The sequence below is a fragment of the Rhodotorula toruloides genome (assembly GCF_000320785.1).
Source record: "Rhodotorula toruloides NP11 unplaced genomic scaffold Scaffold37, whole genome shotgun sequence".
NCBI classification, from domain to species: Eukaryota; Fungi; Basidiomycota; class Microbotryomycetes; order Sporidiobolales; family Sporidiobolaceae; genus Rhodotorula; species Rhodotorula toruloides.
The window spans coordinates 64,232-82,884 of record NW_015622997.1 but is presented as its reverse complement, the minus strand read 5'-3'; the positions used below and the strand labels follow the sequence as shown (position 1 = coordinate 82,884).

General features: G+C 62.6%; 6 protein-coding genes across 6 annotated transcripts in view; 5 read left to right on the top strand and 1 right to left on the bottom strand.

The window, feature by feature from the left end:
- Positions 1–412, top strand: part of RHTO_05827 (RNA-binding protein) — a gene marked incomplete at both ends in the record, with an annotated part of 2,357 nt that extends 1,945 nt beyond the window's left edge. Inside the window, one exon of the mRNA XM_016419488.1 lies at positions 1–412. This exon is cut by the window's left edge and continues 101 nt beyond it. Coding sequence (XP_016269694.1) covers positions 1–412 — 412 coding nt within the window.
- Positions 413–607: 195 nt separating this feature from the next.
- RHTO_05826 (nucleoporin Nup40) lies at positions 608–2,119 on the top strand (the record flags this gene model as incomplete). Its single annotated transcript, XM_016419487.1, has 4 exons — positions 608–985; positions 1,048–1,181; positions 1,240–1,398; positions 1,453–2,119. 4 exons carry the CDS (start codon positions 608–610, stop codon positions 2,117–2,119), a joined length of 1,338 nt encoding a protein of 445 aa, XP_016269693.1.
- A 253-nt stretch (positions 2,120–2,372) lies between these two features.
- Positions 2,373–4,007, top strand: RHTO_05825 (uncharacterized protein; the record flags this gene model as incomplete). Its single annotated transcript, XM_016419486.1, has 7 exons — positions 2,373–2,489; positions 2,558–2,821; positions 2,877–3,002; positions 3,059–3,088; positions 3,147–3,241; positions 3,300–3,891; positions 3,945–4,007. 7 exons carry the CDS (start codon positions 2,373–2,375, stop codon positions 4,005–4,007), a joined length of 1,287 nt encoding a protein of 428 aa, XP_016269692.1.
- A 492-nt stretch (positions 4,008–4,499) lies between these two features.
- On the top strand, positions 4,500–8,857 carry RHTO_05824 (uncharacterized protein; the record flags this gene model as incomplete). The annotated part of the gene is made up of 10 exons (XM_016419485.1): positions 4,500–4,688; positions 4,753–4,852; positions 4,920–5,104; positions 5,171–6,630; positions 6,689–7,186; positions 7,243–7,482; positions 7,543–7,722; positions 7,782–8,075; positions 8,135–8,569; positions 8,638–8,857. The coding sequence occupies 10 exons, from the start codon at positions 4,500–4,502 to the stop codon at positions 8,855–8,857; spliced, it is 3,801 nt and encodes a 1,266-aa protein (XP_016269691.1).
- Positions 8,858–13,446: 4,589 nt separating this feature from the next.
- On the bottom strand, positions 13,447–14,615 carry RHTO_05823 (uncharacterized protein; the record flags this gene model as incomplete). The annotated part of the gene is made up of 3 exons (XM_016419484.1): positions 13,447–13,666; positions 13,735–13,918; positions 14,507–14,615. 3 exons carry the CDS (start codon positions 14,613–14,615, stop codon positions 13,447–13,449), a joined length of 513 nt encoding a protein of 170 aa, XP_016269690.1.
- Positions 14,616–14,808: 193 nt separating this feature from the next.
- Positions 14,809–18,635, top strand: RHTO_05822 (ubiquitin carboxyl-terminal hydrolase 8; the record flags this gene model as incomplete). Its single annotated transcript, XM_016419483.1, has 10 exons — positions 14,809–14,859; positions 14,918–15,048; positions 15,105–16,205; positions 16,258–16,672; positions 16,728–17,801; positions 17,855–17,988; positions 18,044–18,164; positions 18,219–18,388; positions 18,449–18,533; positions 18,594–18,635. 10 exons carry the CDS (start codon positions 14,809–14,811, stop codon positions 18,633–18,635), a joined length of 3,324 nt encoding a protein of 1,107 aa, XP_016269689.1.
- Positions 18,636–18,653: the final 18 nt, after the last annotated feature.

Here is an 18,653-nt window from a genome sequence, read left to right as displayed (position 1 = left end):
ACCCCAGCCGCAGCCGCAGCTCGCGCCAAGGTCTCCGCTCGTACCGCCGCCTCCGTCCCTGCTCGCGTCGCCGCCTCCACCGCCTCGTCCAAGTCGGGCCCGAAGCCTGTCCGCCTCGCCGCTCCTCGCGATCCGACTCTGCCCAGGTTCGGCAAGACGGGCGGCGCACCGTCCGAGCACAAGGAGAAGCTTGCTGAGGCACTCGCTGAGCTGCCCGCCGACGAGCGGAAGAAGATCAAGTCGATGGACGCGGAGCGCATTGCTCGACGTGCGGCGAAGAAGGAGCAGAAGCGGCTTGCAGCGCGGTACGAGCGGAAGCAGGCGAATGCGGCGAAGAAGGGTGGTGGAGAGGGCATTCTTGGAAGGGAGAGCAGGGCGGCGGAGCGGCACCGGAAGGAGAAGAAGCGGATAGCGAAGCAGTCGAAGAACAGCCTCAAAAAGAAGTGAGGCCCCGGCGCTGCAATGCTTGACTGTGCATTCACTCGCGATGCCTGTAGAGCACTGCAAACAGCCTTGCGAGAGTTTGCTGTCGTGAACACCCTCTCCTCCTCCGTCGCTCAACTCTCTCCCAGTGCACTTCTGCTCGCTCTCAGCTAGCTGCTCCAGGATGTTTGCACAGGGTAGCACGAGCTCGCCTTTCCGCTCTTCAGGCCAGCAAGGCCTCTTCTCGACGCCTCAGCAGCCGTCCGCCTTTGGTCAATCCTCATCGACGACTGGGTACGGAGGGTACTCCTCCACGTCCTCCTCGACTCCGAACACCTTTGCCGGACCGCAGTTCGGCGGAGGGAACCACGGCGCAGCTTATGGCGGCCAGTTTGGTGGCGCGGGAGCGGGTGTGGGAGGAGGAGGAGCGGGAGGAGCTGGGTACGGGAGTCCCTTTGGCGGCGCGGGAGGGATGCAGAGCTCGACGAGCGGCGCAACGGGAACGCCAGGTGCTAAGCGGAGCTATTTGCCGGGCTACTTGTCTGGAGGTGTCGCAGCCCAAGTACGTTCTCCTCCTCGATCTCTCGCTCGCTTGTTGAGGCTCACTCAATTTTCGTTCTGCAGCAAGCCGAGTCGACTCCGCCTCAGTCGGGTGCGGATGAGCGGATGTGGGACTCCCCCGCGCGACGGACGTCTGTCTCGGGATCGCCAGCCGCTCGCTTTGGCGGAGGAAGCCTGTTTGGCGGACGAGATGTCGGGTTCGTTGCGCTTTGCTCGGCCTCTCTCCCAGCAGACACTCAAAGAGTCTTCTCGCAGCACCCCGTCCAAGTCGCCCAAGTTCACGCCGTACACTGCGCCGCCGCGAGCGACTGCTTACCGGCAAGAGGTCGAGGAAGACGCTCCGCCTGTCGCCTTGCTGAACGAGTTCGAGAGCAGCGATCAGCCAGGATTACAGGTGGACTCGTCGATGAACGGGTGAGTCGGCCATCGCGCTTTCCGCCGGGTTTGACTGACAGCTTGCATCTCTAGCTTGCGACGCTCCCCTTCCAACGACCCGACCGCCTCACCCTTCGCCTCTACCTCCGCTCCGCTCCACTCTTCCCCCTCTTCCACCGAAGGCTACGCCGTCAACGTCTTTGGCTTCCCCGCCTCGGCTACGGACCTCATCCTCGACTTTTTCTCGCAATTCGGCGACATCGTCTCAAAGACTCCGTCGACGGAGGGCGGCAACTGGGTGACGATTATCTATGCTCAGCCATGGTCTGCTGCACGGGCAGTGCGAAAGAATGGCGAGGTCCTCGGCGGTGTCCTGATGGTCGGCGTCAAGGCGGTCGACGAGGACGGCTTGCGCCGCGCGCTTGCGGGCGGCGAGGGAGGTAACGAGGTCGTTCCGTCGTCGCAGGGCCCGCAGCGGACGCACACGCCGGTCAGCACATCGACCCCGTCTGGCGTCGGCCGCCCCGTCAACGTCCTCGGTCCGCAATCCGCCTTCAAGACTGTGCCCACGCCCACGCGCAAGGGCTTCCTCGGCCTCGGCAGTACCGGCGGCGCTTCGACGGCCGCGACGGGCGGTACGGACGCGCATGCGAGCCTGTTTGCGGAGAAGAGCAAGCAGGCTGTGCTGGCGCAGCAGCAGCAGGGTCAGGGGCAGAAGGGCGTGCTCGGGCGGGTGTCGGACCTCGTCTTTGGGTGGTAGCGTGCTGTGCTGGAATACAGCAGAGTAAGCAGATTGATTACAAAGCAGTTGTAATCAGTCCATTGTTCGATCAGGGCGCGCGAGAGAACCCTTCGAGTGCGACGCTCACCTTCGCCAGGATGGCCGCTCGCACTGTTCTGCTGCACGGTGTACTCGCTCACAACGCTACACAGCCTGCTGCAACCCTGCTAGACCGCGCCTGAGTGACGAGGCTCGCCGACAGCGTCCTCGCTCGTCCAGGGGAAACGGGACGATGGCGGGCGAGATGGGGGTGGTGGGCAAGCTCGCGAACACGGATCCGTCCTTCAGCCAGATGCTCAAGAGCATACAGGTCCTCCTCTTCCTCGTCCCAGCCAGCGCCGGGTTCTACGTGCGTTCACCCGACCTCCTCGCTCTCTCCCAACTCGAGTTGACCTCCTCACCGTCCTCCTTCTGCAGGGCGCTGCCTTGCGACTGTGTCTACACTATAGCGGCTATCGACTAGGCCAGCGGAGAGTCTCGAACGCCCTCGTCTCGCTCATCTCGCTCCTCGCGACCGGCTGTCTCTCATGCCAAACCGCCCTCCTCTTCGTCAATGTTGCCCAGGCTGCGCCCATACAAGACCGCTTCGCCAACGCAAAGGGTATACGTATCGTCAGCAAGACGTGCGGGACCGCACTCGTCGTCGTCGCTCTCGCTTTCTTTGCCGCAAGAGCCTGGATGGTGCGTCGACGGTTTGACTTGCGCGCGCAGATCCATCCTGACGGCCATCGCGCAGATGTTCTCCGAACGAACAATACGAAACGTCGCCGTCGTGTCGTGCATTGCCTCGTCTGCCGTCCTCATCGCCTGGGACGTCAGGGCGTCGACAAGGCCGTCTGAGCCCGTCCTGTCTTCCGGTCCGGTGCGTCTGCATTTTGCTCAAGCTAAAGTAATGTGACTGATCTCTCTGCTCTCCAGGCCTTCATCCTCGGAACGCTCAGCGGCTGGGTGCGTTCTGCGAAGACCACTTTCTTGGGCAGAATCTGACATGGCCATCCGCCCGTAGTTCACCTTCTGCACCTTCGCTTTCCTCACCTATGCGTTAGGCTACAAAGCGGCTGCCACGACGACCGGAAGGACCGGGACAAGCGTGGTAACTTCGTGCGTACCCGGCTTTACTCGCGGCTAACTTCTCCAGCCTGACAATTCATCTCGGCAGCTCCACCGCATCGCGCTACTACAGGCGCATCTCGACCGCCGTCGAAGCGCCCGGCCTGCTCGGTCTCGCCGTCTTCGCCTTCGCCATCTCCCACTCTCTCTCCTCGTCTTTCGCCGCTGCCCAGCAGACCAGCCTCTACTTCAGCAATCTTATCCCGCTCGTCGCCTACTTCAGCATAATGTTTGCACTCGTGCGCCTTCCTCCGATGGGTGCAGGTCGGTTCTCGCTCAGCGGGAGTAGCGGAAAGGGTTCGGGCGGGACCGGCCGCACCCCCGCAGCGAGACCCCCTTCCTCCCCTCGCACTGGAACTGCACCCGACCAGACCGTCGCGCCCGACTCGGACGACCCGCAAACCTGGCGAGGAGATGCGATGGACCTCTTTCCCGGTATCCAGCTCGACCCGGAGCACTCGCTCTCGAGGCCGACGTCGCCGCTTGGAGGGCTGCGGGACGCGTCGTTTGCGTCGGTGGGAGCGCCGTCGCAGGGGTACGATGAGGCGGCCGTTGAGATGGAGCCGACTGTTCAGAGACTGGATATGGCTGCGCTCGCGCCGGTCGAGATGGAGGCGGCGAGGCCGAATACAAAGCGACAGGTGCGCTCTTATGCTCGTGTACTCCATGTTATAGCTGACCTTGTCGCCCGCAGCCGTCGTTGACGACCGCAGGCCCGGCTACCTCACCCGCCTCTCCGCCCTCGTCCTCCTCTTGATCCGCTCCACTTGCTTTGATCGACTCATGCCATCCCTCTCGACGCGTCATGTATTAAGCAATACCGCCCGCCTGTCTATACGTGTTGTCGCATCAAGCATTCGCCGTTTTGCCTCCCTCGTCCTTCGCAATCGCATTGCATCCGCCTGGGTTCAGGTTTGACCAGCTCGAACGGCTTCGACGCTCGCATGCTACTCTTCGCAAGAGCTTACGACCTCTCGCTTGACGATCGCGCCTAGGAAGCAGCGCACGACTTGCAACTCGACTTCCTCGACGAAGGTCGCCTCTTTCTCGCCCACTTCGTCCTCTTTCGTCTTCCTTGCGACTTCCCTGCGCATCCTGCGACGCTTCTGAGCTGCCAATCCCTCCATACCGCGATATCAGTCGCGTCAGCGCGTCAGCGGTGACTCCTCTTTCCCCACCTCGCTCCTCTCGCTCTCTCCTCTCGCATCTCGCTCACTCTCTCGCTTGGACGACTTACACGAGAGCACAGATGGCTCGCACGAGGGCTGCTACACCCGCGTCCAAGCGCCCGACGCGCGAGCGCCACCCGCCCAAGCGGTTCGATCCCGCCGACTACACGAGCGCCGGAGGAGCTCACGCACCCGCGCCGCCGAAGAAGAAGAAGGTCGCGGCGTCGTCGTCGGCGAGGAAGGGCGGTGTTAAGAAGTCTGTCGTTGGCGTGGCGAAGGCGAAGGCGGCGTCGCAAGGGGAAGGGTGCGGCGAGGGCGAGCGGAGGAGCGCAGGTCGACGTTAAGGACCTCGCTGGGACGGTGCTCGCCACCGTCTACAACCTCACGAAGGACGAGCAGGTTGGCGTCGGGCACCGCAAGGTTCACGACACCGGTGCGTCGCACACTTCCGCTCCTCCTCTTTGACTTCGTGACTGACTCTGCACTTGTTGCACACGCAGTCATGGAGCGCTTCCAGGGTCACGGCGGCGCGTCGTCCGTCCAGCTGAAGAAGTCGTTGAAGCAGGCGAAGGACCTCTTGGTCGACAAAGGCTTGCTCAAGAAGAAGCAGACGGACAAGGGCGGCGGAGTCCTCGCGGTCGACGAGGCGGTGGGCACTGAGCTCGATGAGCTGAAGGAGGACGAGGTGAGTTGGCGCCGGGCGACAGACTTCCTCGCTCTTGAGCGGAGACTGACTCTTGGCTACACGTAGAGCGGCGACTACGACGACGACAAGCACGCCGCAGACGTCTACCTCACCAACCGCGGCATCTCGACGTCGACGGCGAAGAAGCCTGGGACGCGCAAGCGCACGACCTCGGCCACATCCGGCTCGACGGGCATGGCTACTTCGGGCTCGTCGCCCAAGGGCTCGACGTCGCCGGCGAAGAAGTCGAAGAGTGTCGTCTCGCCGTACTCGGAGAAGGGCGTCAACGTCGAGCCGGAGAGTGCGGGAGAGGCGGACGTCGAGACGGACGAGGAGGAACCGCCTTCGTCGCCGCTCAAGTCCAAGACTCGCGCCAAGATGGGCAAGAAGGTGGTCGTCCGTGTGCCGCAGGTTTTGGGTCAAGACGCGTCGTCGAGGAAGAAACAAGCTGCGACGGGATCGCGTTCTCCGCCTCGCAAGAGGGTCAAGCTCGCCGGAGACGCCGCTGCCGCGGCCGAAACCGGCGAGGAAGACGAGGCCCAACCCGCGAGCGAGGCCGAGGCTGCAGACGCGCAGAACAAGGTCGACCTCAAGCCCCTCGGCAAGTCAGCGCTGCAGAAGCTCAAGAAGGCCGACCTCATCGCTCGCCTCGAGGCTCAGGCTTCTGCCGACAGCGAGCGCATCGCCGAACTTGAGCACCAGCTTCAGACCGTCGCCGAGACCAACGTCTACTACAGGGCGAAGACGATGATCTACAAGCGCACGGCGGCTCAGCACGGCGGCGATGTCAGCAGCGACGAGGAGGACGAGGAGATCAAGGCGGCCGTCGACGAAGCTTGGGCGCGCCGTCCTGTCGCATCGGACGGAGGCGGGGATGCACAGGTCGAGGAGCTCGAGGAGGGCGTCGAGGAGGAAGAGCACGAGGCCCGCCAACCCACACCGGGCCCGTCGACCGGCGCCGCAGCCGTCAAGGACAAGGGCAAGGGCAGAGCGAAGGTGGTGCTCGAGCCGTACATCGACATTCCCGCGACGTCGCGCCAGAAGCTTTCGCCCGCTCGCGAAGAAGGTCGCCGCAACGGCGAACAGCAGCTCGGCGCCTCGGACCTCAATGCGGACGACACGGCTGCTCAGGATGCCTACGAGGCCAATCAGGAGGCGCGCTCGAGTCGCGCTTTCGCCATCGACGACTTCCTCTTCGACCGCGCTTCCTCAGCGCCTTCGCCCGGTCCATCGGCTGGCACCAAGCGCGACACGGACATCGCCGCCGAGATTGACGGCGGCAGTACGACTGCCCGCAACCCCTTCGCAGCGGCGTTCAGGATTCCTTCTCCAGTCGGTCCAGCTCCGGCGAAGGAGAAGAGGCAGGTGTCGGCGCCGCCTTCCTCTGCTCGCGAGCGTGCCGAGGGAGACGTCCTCGCCACCGAGCGCGTCGACAAGATGGGCGAAGAGCTCGAGCTGAGGAGCAGGCTTGCTTCCGAGGTTGCGAAGGTCAACAGCTCGCGTATCGACCTCGACCTGCTTCAGCGGTGCGTCTCGTCCATCATATCGCTTTCTTTGCACTCACTGACGCCTTCCGTCACCCAGCGGCCACCACGACATCCTCACTGACTGCGCCGAGCGCATCCTGGCCCTCGAATCGACGCGCCTCGACCTCCTCTACCGGTACAACGGCGAAGCTGCGGCGCGTGTCGCCCTCCTGAAACAGCTCGACGTCGCTGGTGCCGCCGCAAAGGCGAGTCCGGTGGACATCGCTCGCCTCGAGGAGCGCGAAGAGGCCTATCGCCGCGCGCTCGGAGACTCGTACGCCGTCGAGGACGGCTTGCGCGATGAGCTCGCCAAGAAGGACGCCAAGATCGCTGAGCTTGACCGCGACTTGCAAGCGTCCGAGTCAGCGTACGAGGCGCTCCTCGCCAGCGACCGCGAGGGCCAGGAGCAAAGGCAGCAGGCGGTGAGGCAGGTGGAGAAGCTCAACGGGGAGCTGGCGGCGACCAAGAAGGAACTGCTCCGTGCCCAGGAGTCGCTCGCCGCCGAACAGAGGACGGAGAAGGGCAAGGTGGAGAAGGAAAACGAGCAGCTCAAGGCGTAAGATCGTCCTCCCGCCTTCATCGTACGTCCCGCTAACCGTCTCAAACACGTAGCGAACTCGACAAAGCTCTAGTCGATCTCTCGACTGTGCGCACTCGCTCAGCGGAGCTCGAGGCGGACCTCGAAGGTTTGCAGAAGCAGGTCGAGCTCCTCAGTCAGGAGAAGGCAGTGAACGAGGCCGCACTTCGCGAAGCCTCGTCGAAGAACCAGCAGCTTGCAAACGAGAAGAGCAAGCTGCGCGAGGAGGTTGTCGGGCTGCAGGCCCGCCTTCAAGCCACCGAGGCCGAGGAGAAGTGCGTTCGCTCTCCTTCGTTGTGGTGGGCGCGCGTACTGACGCTGTCATCTCGCAACAGAGCTTTGACGCAGGCCGACCAGCAGGCGATCACGGCCATGAATGGCGACCTCGCCGCGCTCGCCGGGGAGAATGAGGACTTGCAGGACGTCTTGGAGGAACTTCGTCCCTTGGCGGAAAAGTACGTTGACCACGAAGACCTCGAGTGCGAGGCAGTAAAAGAGATGCAGACGTGGAGGGCGTACGTCAACGTACTCCTCCGTCCGTCAACTTGACTGACTTCGTCTCCATCGGCAACAGTCAGGTCGAGTCGCGCGACGCCAAGATTGCGGGTCTCGAAGGCGACCTTGCGGCGCAGCTCTGTGTCGACACGGAGCTTCAGACGCGCGCCGAGGAAGCTGAGTCGGAGCGTAACGAGTTGCTGCAGGAGAAGGCGGCCCTCGAGCAGGACAAGGTCGCACTCGAGAAGGAGAAGGCGGAGCTTCAGCTGGCGAAGGCTATGCTCGAGCAGCAGAAGGCGGAGCTCGAGGACTCGCTCGCGTCTTCGGTCGCCGGCAAGGCTGCGCTGGAGAAGAGGCTTCAGAGTGCCGAGGGGTGCGTCCACACATCTCTCGATCAGGTTTTCGGCTGACTCCCTCGGCTTGAATCGACAGCGAGCGCGATGCAATCGGCGAGCACGTCTTCCATGCCGTCGACAGGTTCTCTCTCCCTCGCTTCGCCGCCAAGCCGCCTTACTCGCTCCAGTCTCTCCTCGCCGCCGTCGACTCGTTGCTGAAGCGCATGCAAGAAGCCGATGCACAGGTCGCGCTTCTCGGCACCGAGGCGGACGACCTAAGGAGGCGCCTCGAGTCCGCGAATGTTGCCGCTCGTGCCGTCATGTCGTCCATCGCCGCCGACCACGCCATCAACGTCTCGTTCGACAATGTCGTTGAATTTCCGTCGCTGTTCGAGCAGATCCGGCAGTACCTCGAGGACTGCAAGGCGTCGATCGACGGCTTGAAGGCGGACAAGGCGTCCCTGGAGGCCGAGTCGCAGGCGGCGGCGACGAAGGCCGCGGCAGCAGACGCAGATGCGCAGGCGAAGGAGCGGTGCGTCGGCTCCCTCGGTCGCAAGTCCCGCGCTCGCGCTCGCGCTTACCTGCGCCTCGTTCTCGCAGCGCGCTCGTCGGACGCGAGCAGGAGCTCGACGAGAGTCGCGATTGCTGCGCTCGTCTCGAGGGCCTCGTCTCCCGCCTGAACGGTCTCGTGCAAGGCCTCGCTGGCGACGTCGCCAAGGAAGTCGGCGAATTCGACCTTCCGACTCTGCGCATTGCCTCTGCTGCTGCTCCTGCGGCGTCGCCCACCGGTGCCGGCGCGGACACCGTCGCGTTGGCATAGGTGCAGGGTAGGTGCAGGATGCCTCGCTTGGGTAGGATTCCGCTTGGGTAGCCTCGCTTGGAACGAAGATTGCTTTACATGTCCGACCGCTGCGCTCTGCGTTCCCCAGTCCGTGAACAGCTTTTTGCTGATGAGCTTGTGCTTCGGAGCAAGCAGAATGATTGTCAGAGCTTTGTAACCCCAAGCAAAACCGAGCGACGCGTCCGCGAGAGTTGTCCTTTCTTGCGGCGCAGGCTTCTTTGGCTCGACTGGCTGTAGGGAACAAAAGATAAGGGCAATAGACGTCCGTCGCCGATGCTTGGGAAGCCAAGGCGTGCAGGGAAAGGACGCAAAAGATGAAGGGAAGCCCCGAACCCGGATTGAACGGATGACCTGACGATACCCAGGGATTAACTGGAGTCGCCCGCTCTGCCACTGAGCTACCAGGGCTTGTGATAGACGGTACAGACGTTGCGGTACAGCAGCCGCCAGCCGGAGGTCGAAGAATGGTGACCTTCTCAAGTCTCCGTCCTCCAGTCCGCTGTTTACTCCCCTCGCCCGCGAGGTGCCCGTAGGCCAGGGTGCCAGGGGATAGAAAGCAGAAGAGCCTTGGGAGGATAGCTCAGTGTGTTCAAGGACGGAAAAGGTCGAGCTTCCCGGGCAAGTGCAACCTTCGCGAGCCGACTCGTGTTCTCTGGGCCTCACAGTGCAGGCTGTCGATTGCTTTACAAGAGCTACGAACCTATGGAGATGCTCTGTTCCTTCAGCAAGGTCGAGAGACTGTGTTCGAGTTCGGCGAGAGACTCTTGCGCCTTCAGCAATGCCAGCGGAATCGCCTCGAATGTCCCGTTCTCGGTAGGGGTTGTTGCCCTTGCAGAGACTCTACCCTATGATGCGTCACCCTGCTGGCTCGCTTCCCTCGCGCATCTCTGGATGTCGCTCGGACGCTCGCTGACCTGCAATGGGCTCTCCTGCTCGCAGCATCGGTCTGGAGAGCTCGCCAGAATACTTGTAGATTCCGCTGTAACTACCTAACCCAAGGGGACGTATGCCGGCGTCCTGCGAGACGTCGGCGGTGGGCGAAGTATCAAAATGTAGGGGGACCCTATTCGCGCCAATTTTTTCCGCAAGTCGAGATTTCGCCTTTTCTTGCACACAGCCGTGTATCCCGGTGTCTGAAGCGTGGGTAGGCGAATTTTGGGGCCGTTTGCTCCACAGGAAGTCGAGATACGGTCGATTCTGTTATTTCAGCGAGAATACGTTTTTACGGCGTAGGAGAGCGGCTAGGGGCGTTCCTGTCGGCTCGTCTAGTCAAACAGTGTATAAGCTAGACGGGGACGAGGTGGGAGCGGCGGTCGCAGACGATCTGGGCGAGCGCGAGACGATCGTGAGAATGATGTTGCGGAAGATGGGCGATTAGTTGGCGTCCACAGCTGCTCTGGCGTTGTGCGCTCCAGGTGGCCGCCTTGAGGACATGTTCGAGCCTGCAAAGACCACCAGAAAGCGCCAGCGGGTGATTCCAAGCGTGCGGAAAGCTGGGAAGGTCACGAGCGAGACGGGCTCACGGTGGTCGCCCCTTGCCTAGTACCGCTTCGTCCGCCCGTCGCGCCGCTCTTCAGGACTTTTGTAGCGCGCCCAACGCACCGATGACCGATCTGTGGGTGGGTTGGCAGGCAAAAGTCAGCCTGCGGATGAGCGGGAACTTCTCGCCATTGTCCTGGTCCGCGCCCGGATTCTGTCGGGACGCGAGCGTACCTCGCTCCTCAATATACCCGTCTCGCGCTCCTCGAGAACGTCGCGACCCGACCCGCGCACTCGTCTGCTCCCGTTCGAACCGGCAAGTGCCGTTGAGCCGCTCGGTACGGCGCAATCCGAAGCGCCGTACACGGGCGAAAGTCCTGCATTGAAGCAGAGTGGGCGCGTGTGCTGGCGGGTCGTTGCAGGCGAGTCCGGGCGGAAGTGGTGTTGCGGGCCACGCTGTCGGTGAAACTCTTCGCAGGAAGTCAGGACTTGGCAAGGCGAGACCAAGACGGCGGGAGGTGGAGACTCAGGTACGATGGAGTCATTCCTGCAAAGGAGACGGTCAGCGCTTGCTGTGAGAGATTCGAGGAGAAGGTTAGCGCGTCAAGTCCTCCTCGACCTTCGCCTCTTCGGTTCCGCACGTTCTCCTGAATGATCGTGTCGTTTTCAAGTGCCCTGCTGGATGTCAAGGCAGTGCCGAGCTCCGCGAGAGACTTTGGCGTGGACGAGGTGAGCGAGTCGTGCGGCGAAGCGAGTCTGTTCGAGCCGGCCTTGACCGGAGAAACGGACAAAACACAACAGGACGTTGCGCTGAGGATGACGAGGCGAGCAAGCCAGTCACGAAGCATTCCGGTCCAGCCAGCGGACGAGGAGAAGGTCGCCTCGCGCAGGCTTGTCCGGTTCACGCAGAGCAGATACAACGACGGCTCAAGCTTGCCGGCTGTGTCGGTCGTTCGAAGGCAAGATGAACGGACGACGGGGACGAAGGAGTACGACGAGGGAGAGCGAGATAGAGAGGTCGAGCATGGGTGTCAGCGGTAAGTGCGAGGCGGCGCAGTGAGTCACCTCCTACAATGCCGCAACAGAGAACACATTCAATCAGCAAGTTGCTCAAGACTTCAACGGGATGCGAGAGCGAAGGCTAGGAGGAAAGCGACGTACCCAACGACCTGCGCCATTCCCCGCCTGCCCAGCACGCTCTCAACCCGCCCTGTGCGCCGCTCACGACCGCGCAAACCGTGTACAGCGTCGTCGAGGCGTCGCGGCGTACCAGCGCCCAGCAAAGCGTGGCGAGAACTAGGAGAAAGGCGGAAGCTGCGTGACACGGAGCGAGAAGGGTCAGCGTGGGCCTGCGCAAGCTGGCAGCACAAGCTGGAGAGCTTACAGCGTGTCTATCGGGACTTTGAGCGTGTCTTGCGAGCCAACTGGCGAGGTCGGCAGTCGTTCCGAGCGAGGACGGAGAGGCGGAACGGCGAGGGCGGAGCGGAAGCGTTTCGGGCGCGCCTGCAGCCCGTGCAAGTAGTCCAAGCATAGGACTGCCAAGCGAAGAGCCCCAGCAAGACAAAGCGAGTGAGAGGGAGAGGAAGTCATGCCCTCGTGCCTCCGGGTATTGAGGCATTACAAAGCCTGATTACGACTCGCTCTCAGTGTGTCTTCGTCGGGTGCAGCCTGTTGCAGGGTGCGTTGCGCTTCAGAGTGCTTCTGGCATCTCGTTCAGCTCGACAGAATGCCCGCCAGGCGGCGTGGAGCGGCTGTAACAGCTTTCGAAGCGAGACAAAGGAATACAACCCGGATTGTATTGCTTCGCGATAACCCTTTCCTACTCGAGGGGAGGCTCTTCGTTGCTCGACCGCTCTTCTGCTCGCATTTCCCGAAAATTCTGGGAAACGTGCTCACACGGCGAAGTCGTGGATAGACCTCTACCCCTGGAAGGGCGGGCTTGCAAGTTGTACTCGTGAAGCAGCTCGAGGGGAGGCTTCGAAGAACTCGCACTCCGCCCGTCGAAAGGCAGATCGAATCGCCGTAAATACAACGGGCGGCGTTTTTCTCGCTCGCTCTTCGACTTGCGCAGCTCGCTCTCGCAAGTCAGGTTCAAGTGCGATAGCTCCAGCTTTGGTAAGAGCCTCGAGGTCGCTCGACAAGGGTAGCGAGATCCGCTCTTCCACCCTCCATTTCGCAGTGTGGCCGAAAGCGAGGGACTGTGCCATCAGGCTGCAAAAGTTGAGCAACCCTGCGCCAAGCCACAAGGCGAAAGACGGTGAACTGAAGGAAGGAGGTCAGCGGCCAGAGGCTGACGAGCAGCTCTGAGCCGCCGCTCCACCCCTCCTGGGCCGCCGTGCAGCTCAGAAGCAACAGAGCATCTCCATAGGTTCGTAGCTCTTGTAAAGCAATCGACAGCCTGCACTGTGAGGCCCAGAGAACACGAGTCGGCTCGCGAAGGTTGCACTTGCCCGGGAAGCTCGACCTTTTCCGTCCTTGAACACACTGAGCTATCCTCCCAAGGCTCTTCTGCTTTCTATCCCCTGGCACCCTGGCCTACGGGCACCTCGCGGGCGAGGGGAGTAAACAGCGGACTGGAGGACGGAGACTTGAGAAGGTCACCATTCTTCGACCTCCGGCTGGCGGCTGCTGTACCGCAACGTCTGTACCGTCTATCACAAGCCCTGGTAGCTCAGTGGCAGAGCGGGCGACTCCAGTTAATCCCTGGGTATCGTCAGGTCATCCGTTCAATCCGGGTTCGGGGCTTCCCTTCATCTTTTGCGTCCTTTCCCTGCACGCCTTGGCTTCCCAAGCATCGGCGACGGACGTCTATTGCCCTTATCTTTTGTTCCCTACAGCCAGTCGAGCCAAAGAAGCCTGCGCCGCAAGAAAGGACAACTCTCGCGGACGCGTCGCTCGGTTTTGCTTGGGGTTACAAAGCTCTGACAATCATTCTGCTTGCTCCGAAGCACAAGCTCATCAGCAAAAAGCTGTTCACGGACTGGGGAACGCAGAGCGCAGCGGTCGGACATGTAAAGCAATCTTCGTTCCAAGCGAGGCTACCCAAGCGGAATCCTACCCAAGCGAGGCATCCTGCACCTACCCTGCACCTATGCCAACGCGACGGTGTCCGCGCCGGCACCGGTGGGCGACGCCGCAGGAGCAGCAGCAGAGGCAATGCGCAGAGTCGGAAGGTCGAATTCGCCGACTTCCTTGGCGACGTCGCCAGCGAGGCCTTGCACGAGACCGTTCAGGCGGGAGACGAGGCCCTCGAGACGAGCGCAGCAATCGCGACTCTCGTCGAGCTCCTGCTCGCGTCCGACGAGCGCGCTGCGAGAACGAGGCGCAGGTAAGCGCGAGCGCGAGCGCGGGACCTGCGACCGACGGAACCCACGCACCGCTCCTTCGCCTGCGCATCTGCGTCTGCTGCCGCGGCCTTCGTCGCCGCCGCCTGCGACTCGGCCTCCAGAGAGGCCTTGTCCGCCTTCAAGCCGTCGATCGACGCCTTGCAGTCCTCGAGGTACTGCCGAATCTGCTCAAACAGCGACGTCGCCTCGTCCGCCTGAACAGGCGACGCCTGAGCTGGTGGATGAGCGTTTTTGGAGACAACGACTTCGAGCAGAGGAGGCAAAGTGGTCCAGCTGCCTTGTTCCCGACGTCGGCCCCCGATCCTCCCGCAAACTCCCCGGATGTCGAGAAGCACCCAGTCGCAGAATCTGTCGCACGCGTGAGCCAGCAGAGGGAGATTCCTCGGTGTGAGCAGATGTCGCAGAGGATCTCGTTCGTGAGGTGTTTGAGGACAGTTTGAGCGAAGCGAGCCGCTCGGGAGCGATTCAGCAAATAGATCAAGTAGCGGGTAACAGTCTCAGGTCGCCCACAGCACGCAGGAGGATGCCGAGTGAGCGGTCAAGGGTCAAGAGATGAGGCGACCCTCTCGTCATCAGACCGCATCCCGCTCGCAAACGCTCTGCACCGAGGCGAGGGACTGCTTGCTCGAGCTATGGCAGTCGCTTCGCAGACGCCGCCGACACCGCTCGCCGAGCTGCGGCGCAGGAGCCACGACACCCTCGCCAACCTGCGCCCGAGCGAGTACTCAATCCGGGCGTGGAGCAGCACTGCGCGGGTCGCATTCGAGACGGCAGAGCGATGCTGGCGGGAGGGGCAGCGAACCAAAGACCCGCGCAAGGTCGAAGAGGCCTTTCTCGAGTACAAACGGGCCGCTGGGTGAGTCCCGGTCGTCCTCTTGGTCACGAAGGGCGAACGCGGGCGGGCACGGCATGGTAGAGAGTCGGCTTGGCATCTGAAGGGTCAATCACGTGGACGGACGCATCGCCGGCCGTCCTGGCAACCTCTCGCTGGCCCGTTCAACTCGACCCCCACTTGACCGATGAGGACGAGGACTTGGCTAACGCGAGCGATTGACGTTACGCAGGGTGATGCACCTCATCCTCAACCATCCAGACTACCACCGCATGGTCTCGACCAAGTCGCCCGAGTACTACACCTTTGTCAGCCTTCGCGGAGTGCGGCTGGGACCTTCCTCTTCTCCGCCTCCGTGCTAACGCTCCTTCCTATCCACAGCTTGCGACAGAGGCAAGAGCACCCAACGACCAGGTCGTCCGGTGGCTTGAGAATCGGGAGGCAGAATGGACTCGTGAGCATGCCAAGGCGGAGACGAGGGAGGGAGCGGAGCGAAATGGGCTGGAACGAGCGTGCGTCTGGATCAAGGGTATACTCTCCGAGATGACGCACTGACATCGTCATGTAGACCCGCACCCGCCGCCTCGACCTCGAGGCCAGCACCGCAGAAGACGCCCTGCTTCCCGACCGCAACCCTCGCAGATCGACTAGCTGCTCTCCGTGCATCCGGCCTTCCTGGTGCAACGTCCAACATACCCCAGGCGGCCCCAAATTCTCAGCCTCCTCCGCCTGTCCGCCCTTCCACATCGCCTCGACAGTCTTCGTCTCGCACCTTGCGACAATCTGCTGTTCCGTTGTCGCCGACTTCGAGTCCTCGAGCCGAGACCGGTGACCTCGTGGCGGATGACGCAGTCGAGCGAACAGGCAGCACGCCGCCCATCTTGCCGATGTCAGATGTGCAGGAGCCCGCGACAGTCTGGGAGGACTCGGCCGTGCAGTTTCGCCAGGAGGGCGGAGTACCCATTGCGGATGCAGAGCGCGGAGTGCTGGACAGAGGACCTGCAGGAGGAGTGGGTATAGCGCCGGAAGATCGAGGGGCCTTGAGCGGTTTGAGCGACTTGCCGTCTCCGACTCGCTTCATGTCGGCGTTTCCGAGCGTGGACGACCTCGAGCAGCGTGTCGAGCAGTCTCGGCTTACATCCGACCCCTCCGCCGCCTCGTCGTCCTTCTCCTTCCCCTCCGTCCCTTCTTTCGATCCGTCTGCGGCACCTGCCAAACCCGCTCGTCCTCCTCCGCCAGCGCCTCGATCACCGCGCGCTGACGCCATGATTGCCTCATCTCCACCTCAAGGCGACTTTGCTCGACTTGCGGCCGACTTTGAGCGCACCTCGATCGCTCCAGCCGAGAAACGCTCGTCCCGAGATAATCTTCCGCCAGCTCTCCGACCCGGCGGACGTCAACCTCCTCCATCCGTGTCTTCCTCTGTATCCTCGACGACCTCGACCCCGACGCCGCTGCCTCCGCCCTCATCCGCGAGCAAGTCCCTCAAGATCCCCTTTTCGGCCGAAGTCCGCCCTCTCGAGCTGTGGCAATATCTCCAGACTGCCCAGGGCGAGACCGGGCGCGGCCCGCGAGTGTTGCTGCTCGATGTGCGGAGTCGAGACGAGTACGACCGCGGGCGGATACGAGGCGAGACCGTCTGCCTCGAACCTCTGGCCTTGCGCCACGGGTGCGTTCTGCATCGTCTTGTTTCGAGACCTGAGACTGACACCTTGCCGCAGCATTCGAAGCACCGACATCGAAGACGCCCTCAGCCTCGCCCCGCCGCACGAAGCCGCCCTCTTCTCCGCTCGAAATCACTACGACATCGTCGTGATTTACGATCGCTCGTCGGCCACTCTGCCCAACACCGCGCCTCCCTCTACCTCTTCCGACGCTCAGCGCACGCTCTGGAACCTTGTTAATGCCATTTACGAGCGCGAGTTCACCAAATCGCTCCAGCGGCAGCCAATCTTGCTGCGAGGCGGATGGGAGGCGTGGGAGAAGCAGGTTGGGCCGAAGGGGAGCGTGGGGAGCGCCATCGCACGAGCGAATGGGCATGCGGTGGACGATGCGGCACGGGATGCGAAGAAGGCGAATCGCCGGGCGGCGGTGATGCCAGGCGACGGACTGGTGATGCGGAACGGGCACGGCGAGGTCAGTATCGCTGTCCTGAGCTCTCCCCCACATGTGCTGACCATACGAGCTGCAGGCTGCACATGGGCCGCCGTCCACTCACGATGTCCAGCCGTACCCGTCTACGTCGAATCGCGTCCTCTCCCCTCGACTCGCCATGCCTCCAGCCGTCGCTCAGCGATCCGGATCGGCGCCGGCTTACGACCCTTTCGCACCGTCACCACCTGTTACTTCTCGGCCCTCGTACAGCCAGGCTCCCCTCCACGGGTTTCCCGAATCGATATCTCCCGGCATGCACTACCCTACACCTCGCACGCTCGCGGATCACAGCGACATGTACAGGCCCAGCCCGTCCGGCGCGTCGCCTTACGCCAGCTCCAACTACCCCCGCACTTCCTTCGACTACGCCCGCCCTTCGATCGACTACCCTCAGCTACAATCTCGTCCAGCTCCGCCCGTCACGCAAGCGATACGTCCGCCTCCGCCTGTACCGGCAGTCGCTCGGCCACCACCCGCCAAGCCTGCTCCGCTTCGGTCGAATTCGTCCTTCTCCAGCATGCAGCCGGCGCAATACTCGTCGGCGCACTCGCGCTTCCCTACGAGCATGCTCAGCTTCGACGAAGGTGTCGTTGGCATCAGCGGGCTCAAAAACCTCGGCAACACCTGCTACATGAACTCGACGATCCAGTGTCTGAGCGCTGCAATCCCCTTCGCGCGGTACTTCACCGGCGGGTCCTACCGCAAGGACATCAACACGGTCAACCCGCTCGGCACGAAGGGTGCGCTCGCCAATGCCGTCGCCGAGCTCATTCGCGCGCTCTGGGCGCAGCAGTATCACTTTCTCTCGCCCGTCACCTTCCGAGAAGCCATCTGCCGCGTCGCACCACAGTTCCGCGGCTCCGACCAGCATGACGCGCAGGAGTTCCTCGGTTTTCTCCTGGACGGCCTGCATGAGGACTGCAACTACGTCCTCAAGAAACCGCCGCCGGTCGAGATGACGCCGGACCGCGAGCACGACCTCGAGACGCTGCCGGCGCAGTTGATGAGCGAGCGCGAGTGGCAGATTTACAAGATGCGGAACGACAGCTTCATCGTCCGCCTCTTCCAAGGGCAGTTCCGCAACCAGCTGCGGTGCTTGACTTGCCAGAAGGTGCGCCGCCCACCTCGGCCGACTCGTTCGATAGGCTGACGCTGTTGACGCAGACTTCGACGACCTACAACACGTTCATGCCGCTCTCCGTACCCATACCCGGAGGACGGGGCATCCACAAGGTCTCGCTCATGGCTTGTCTCGAGGCGTTCGTTCGCGACGAGGTGCTGGACAAGGATGATGCTTGGTGCGCGGAGATAGCTCTCTGTCCAGCTTCCCGAGCTGACGCCTGTCCTTCGCAGGCACTGTCCTCGCTGCAAGAAGAATCGCAAGGCGATCAAGAAGCTCTCGCTGTCGAAGCTTCCGCCCATCCTCGTCATCCACCTCAAGCGTTTTTCCTTTCACGGGCCGTTCAGCGACAAGGTGCGTCCCGTGCCGCTCATTCGCTCGCCAGAACTGACGAAGTCCACTCCGCAGCTCGAGACGCAAGTGCAGTACCCGCTCGCCGGCCTCGACTTGAACGCCTTCCTGCCGCCTCCGCTCGTTGACAAGATGGGCCAGCCCATCAACCCTGGCCCGCCGAATGGCTACATCTACGATCTCTTCGGCGTGACGAACCACTACGGCAACCTTAGCAGTGGCCATTAGTGAGTCTCCCGTTGCCCGCAATCTGTGCGTTGCCCGTCGATTGACGCTACTTTCTGCAGCACTGCCTACGTCCGCAGCGGCAAAGAATGGAACAACATCGGCGACTCGAAGGTCACGCCATGCGATCCTCGCGTCGTCGAGTCGGTGCGTCTTTCCCGTCGTCTCTCCCCTCGAAATGTGGGCTGACTGTCTCGGCACCGACAGGCAAAGTCGGCGTACATCCTTTACTACACCCTCCGCACATAGCGTCGCTTCTCGCACGCC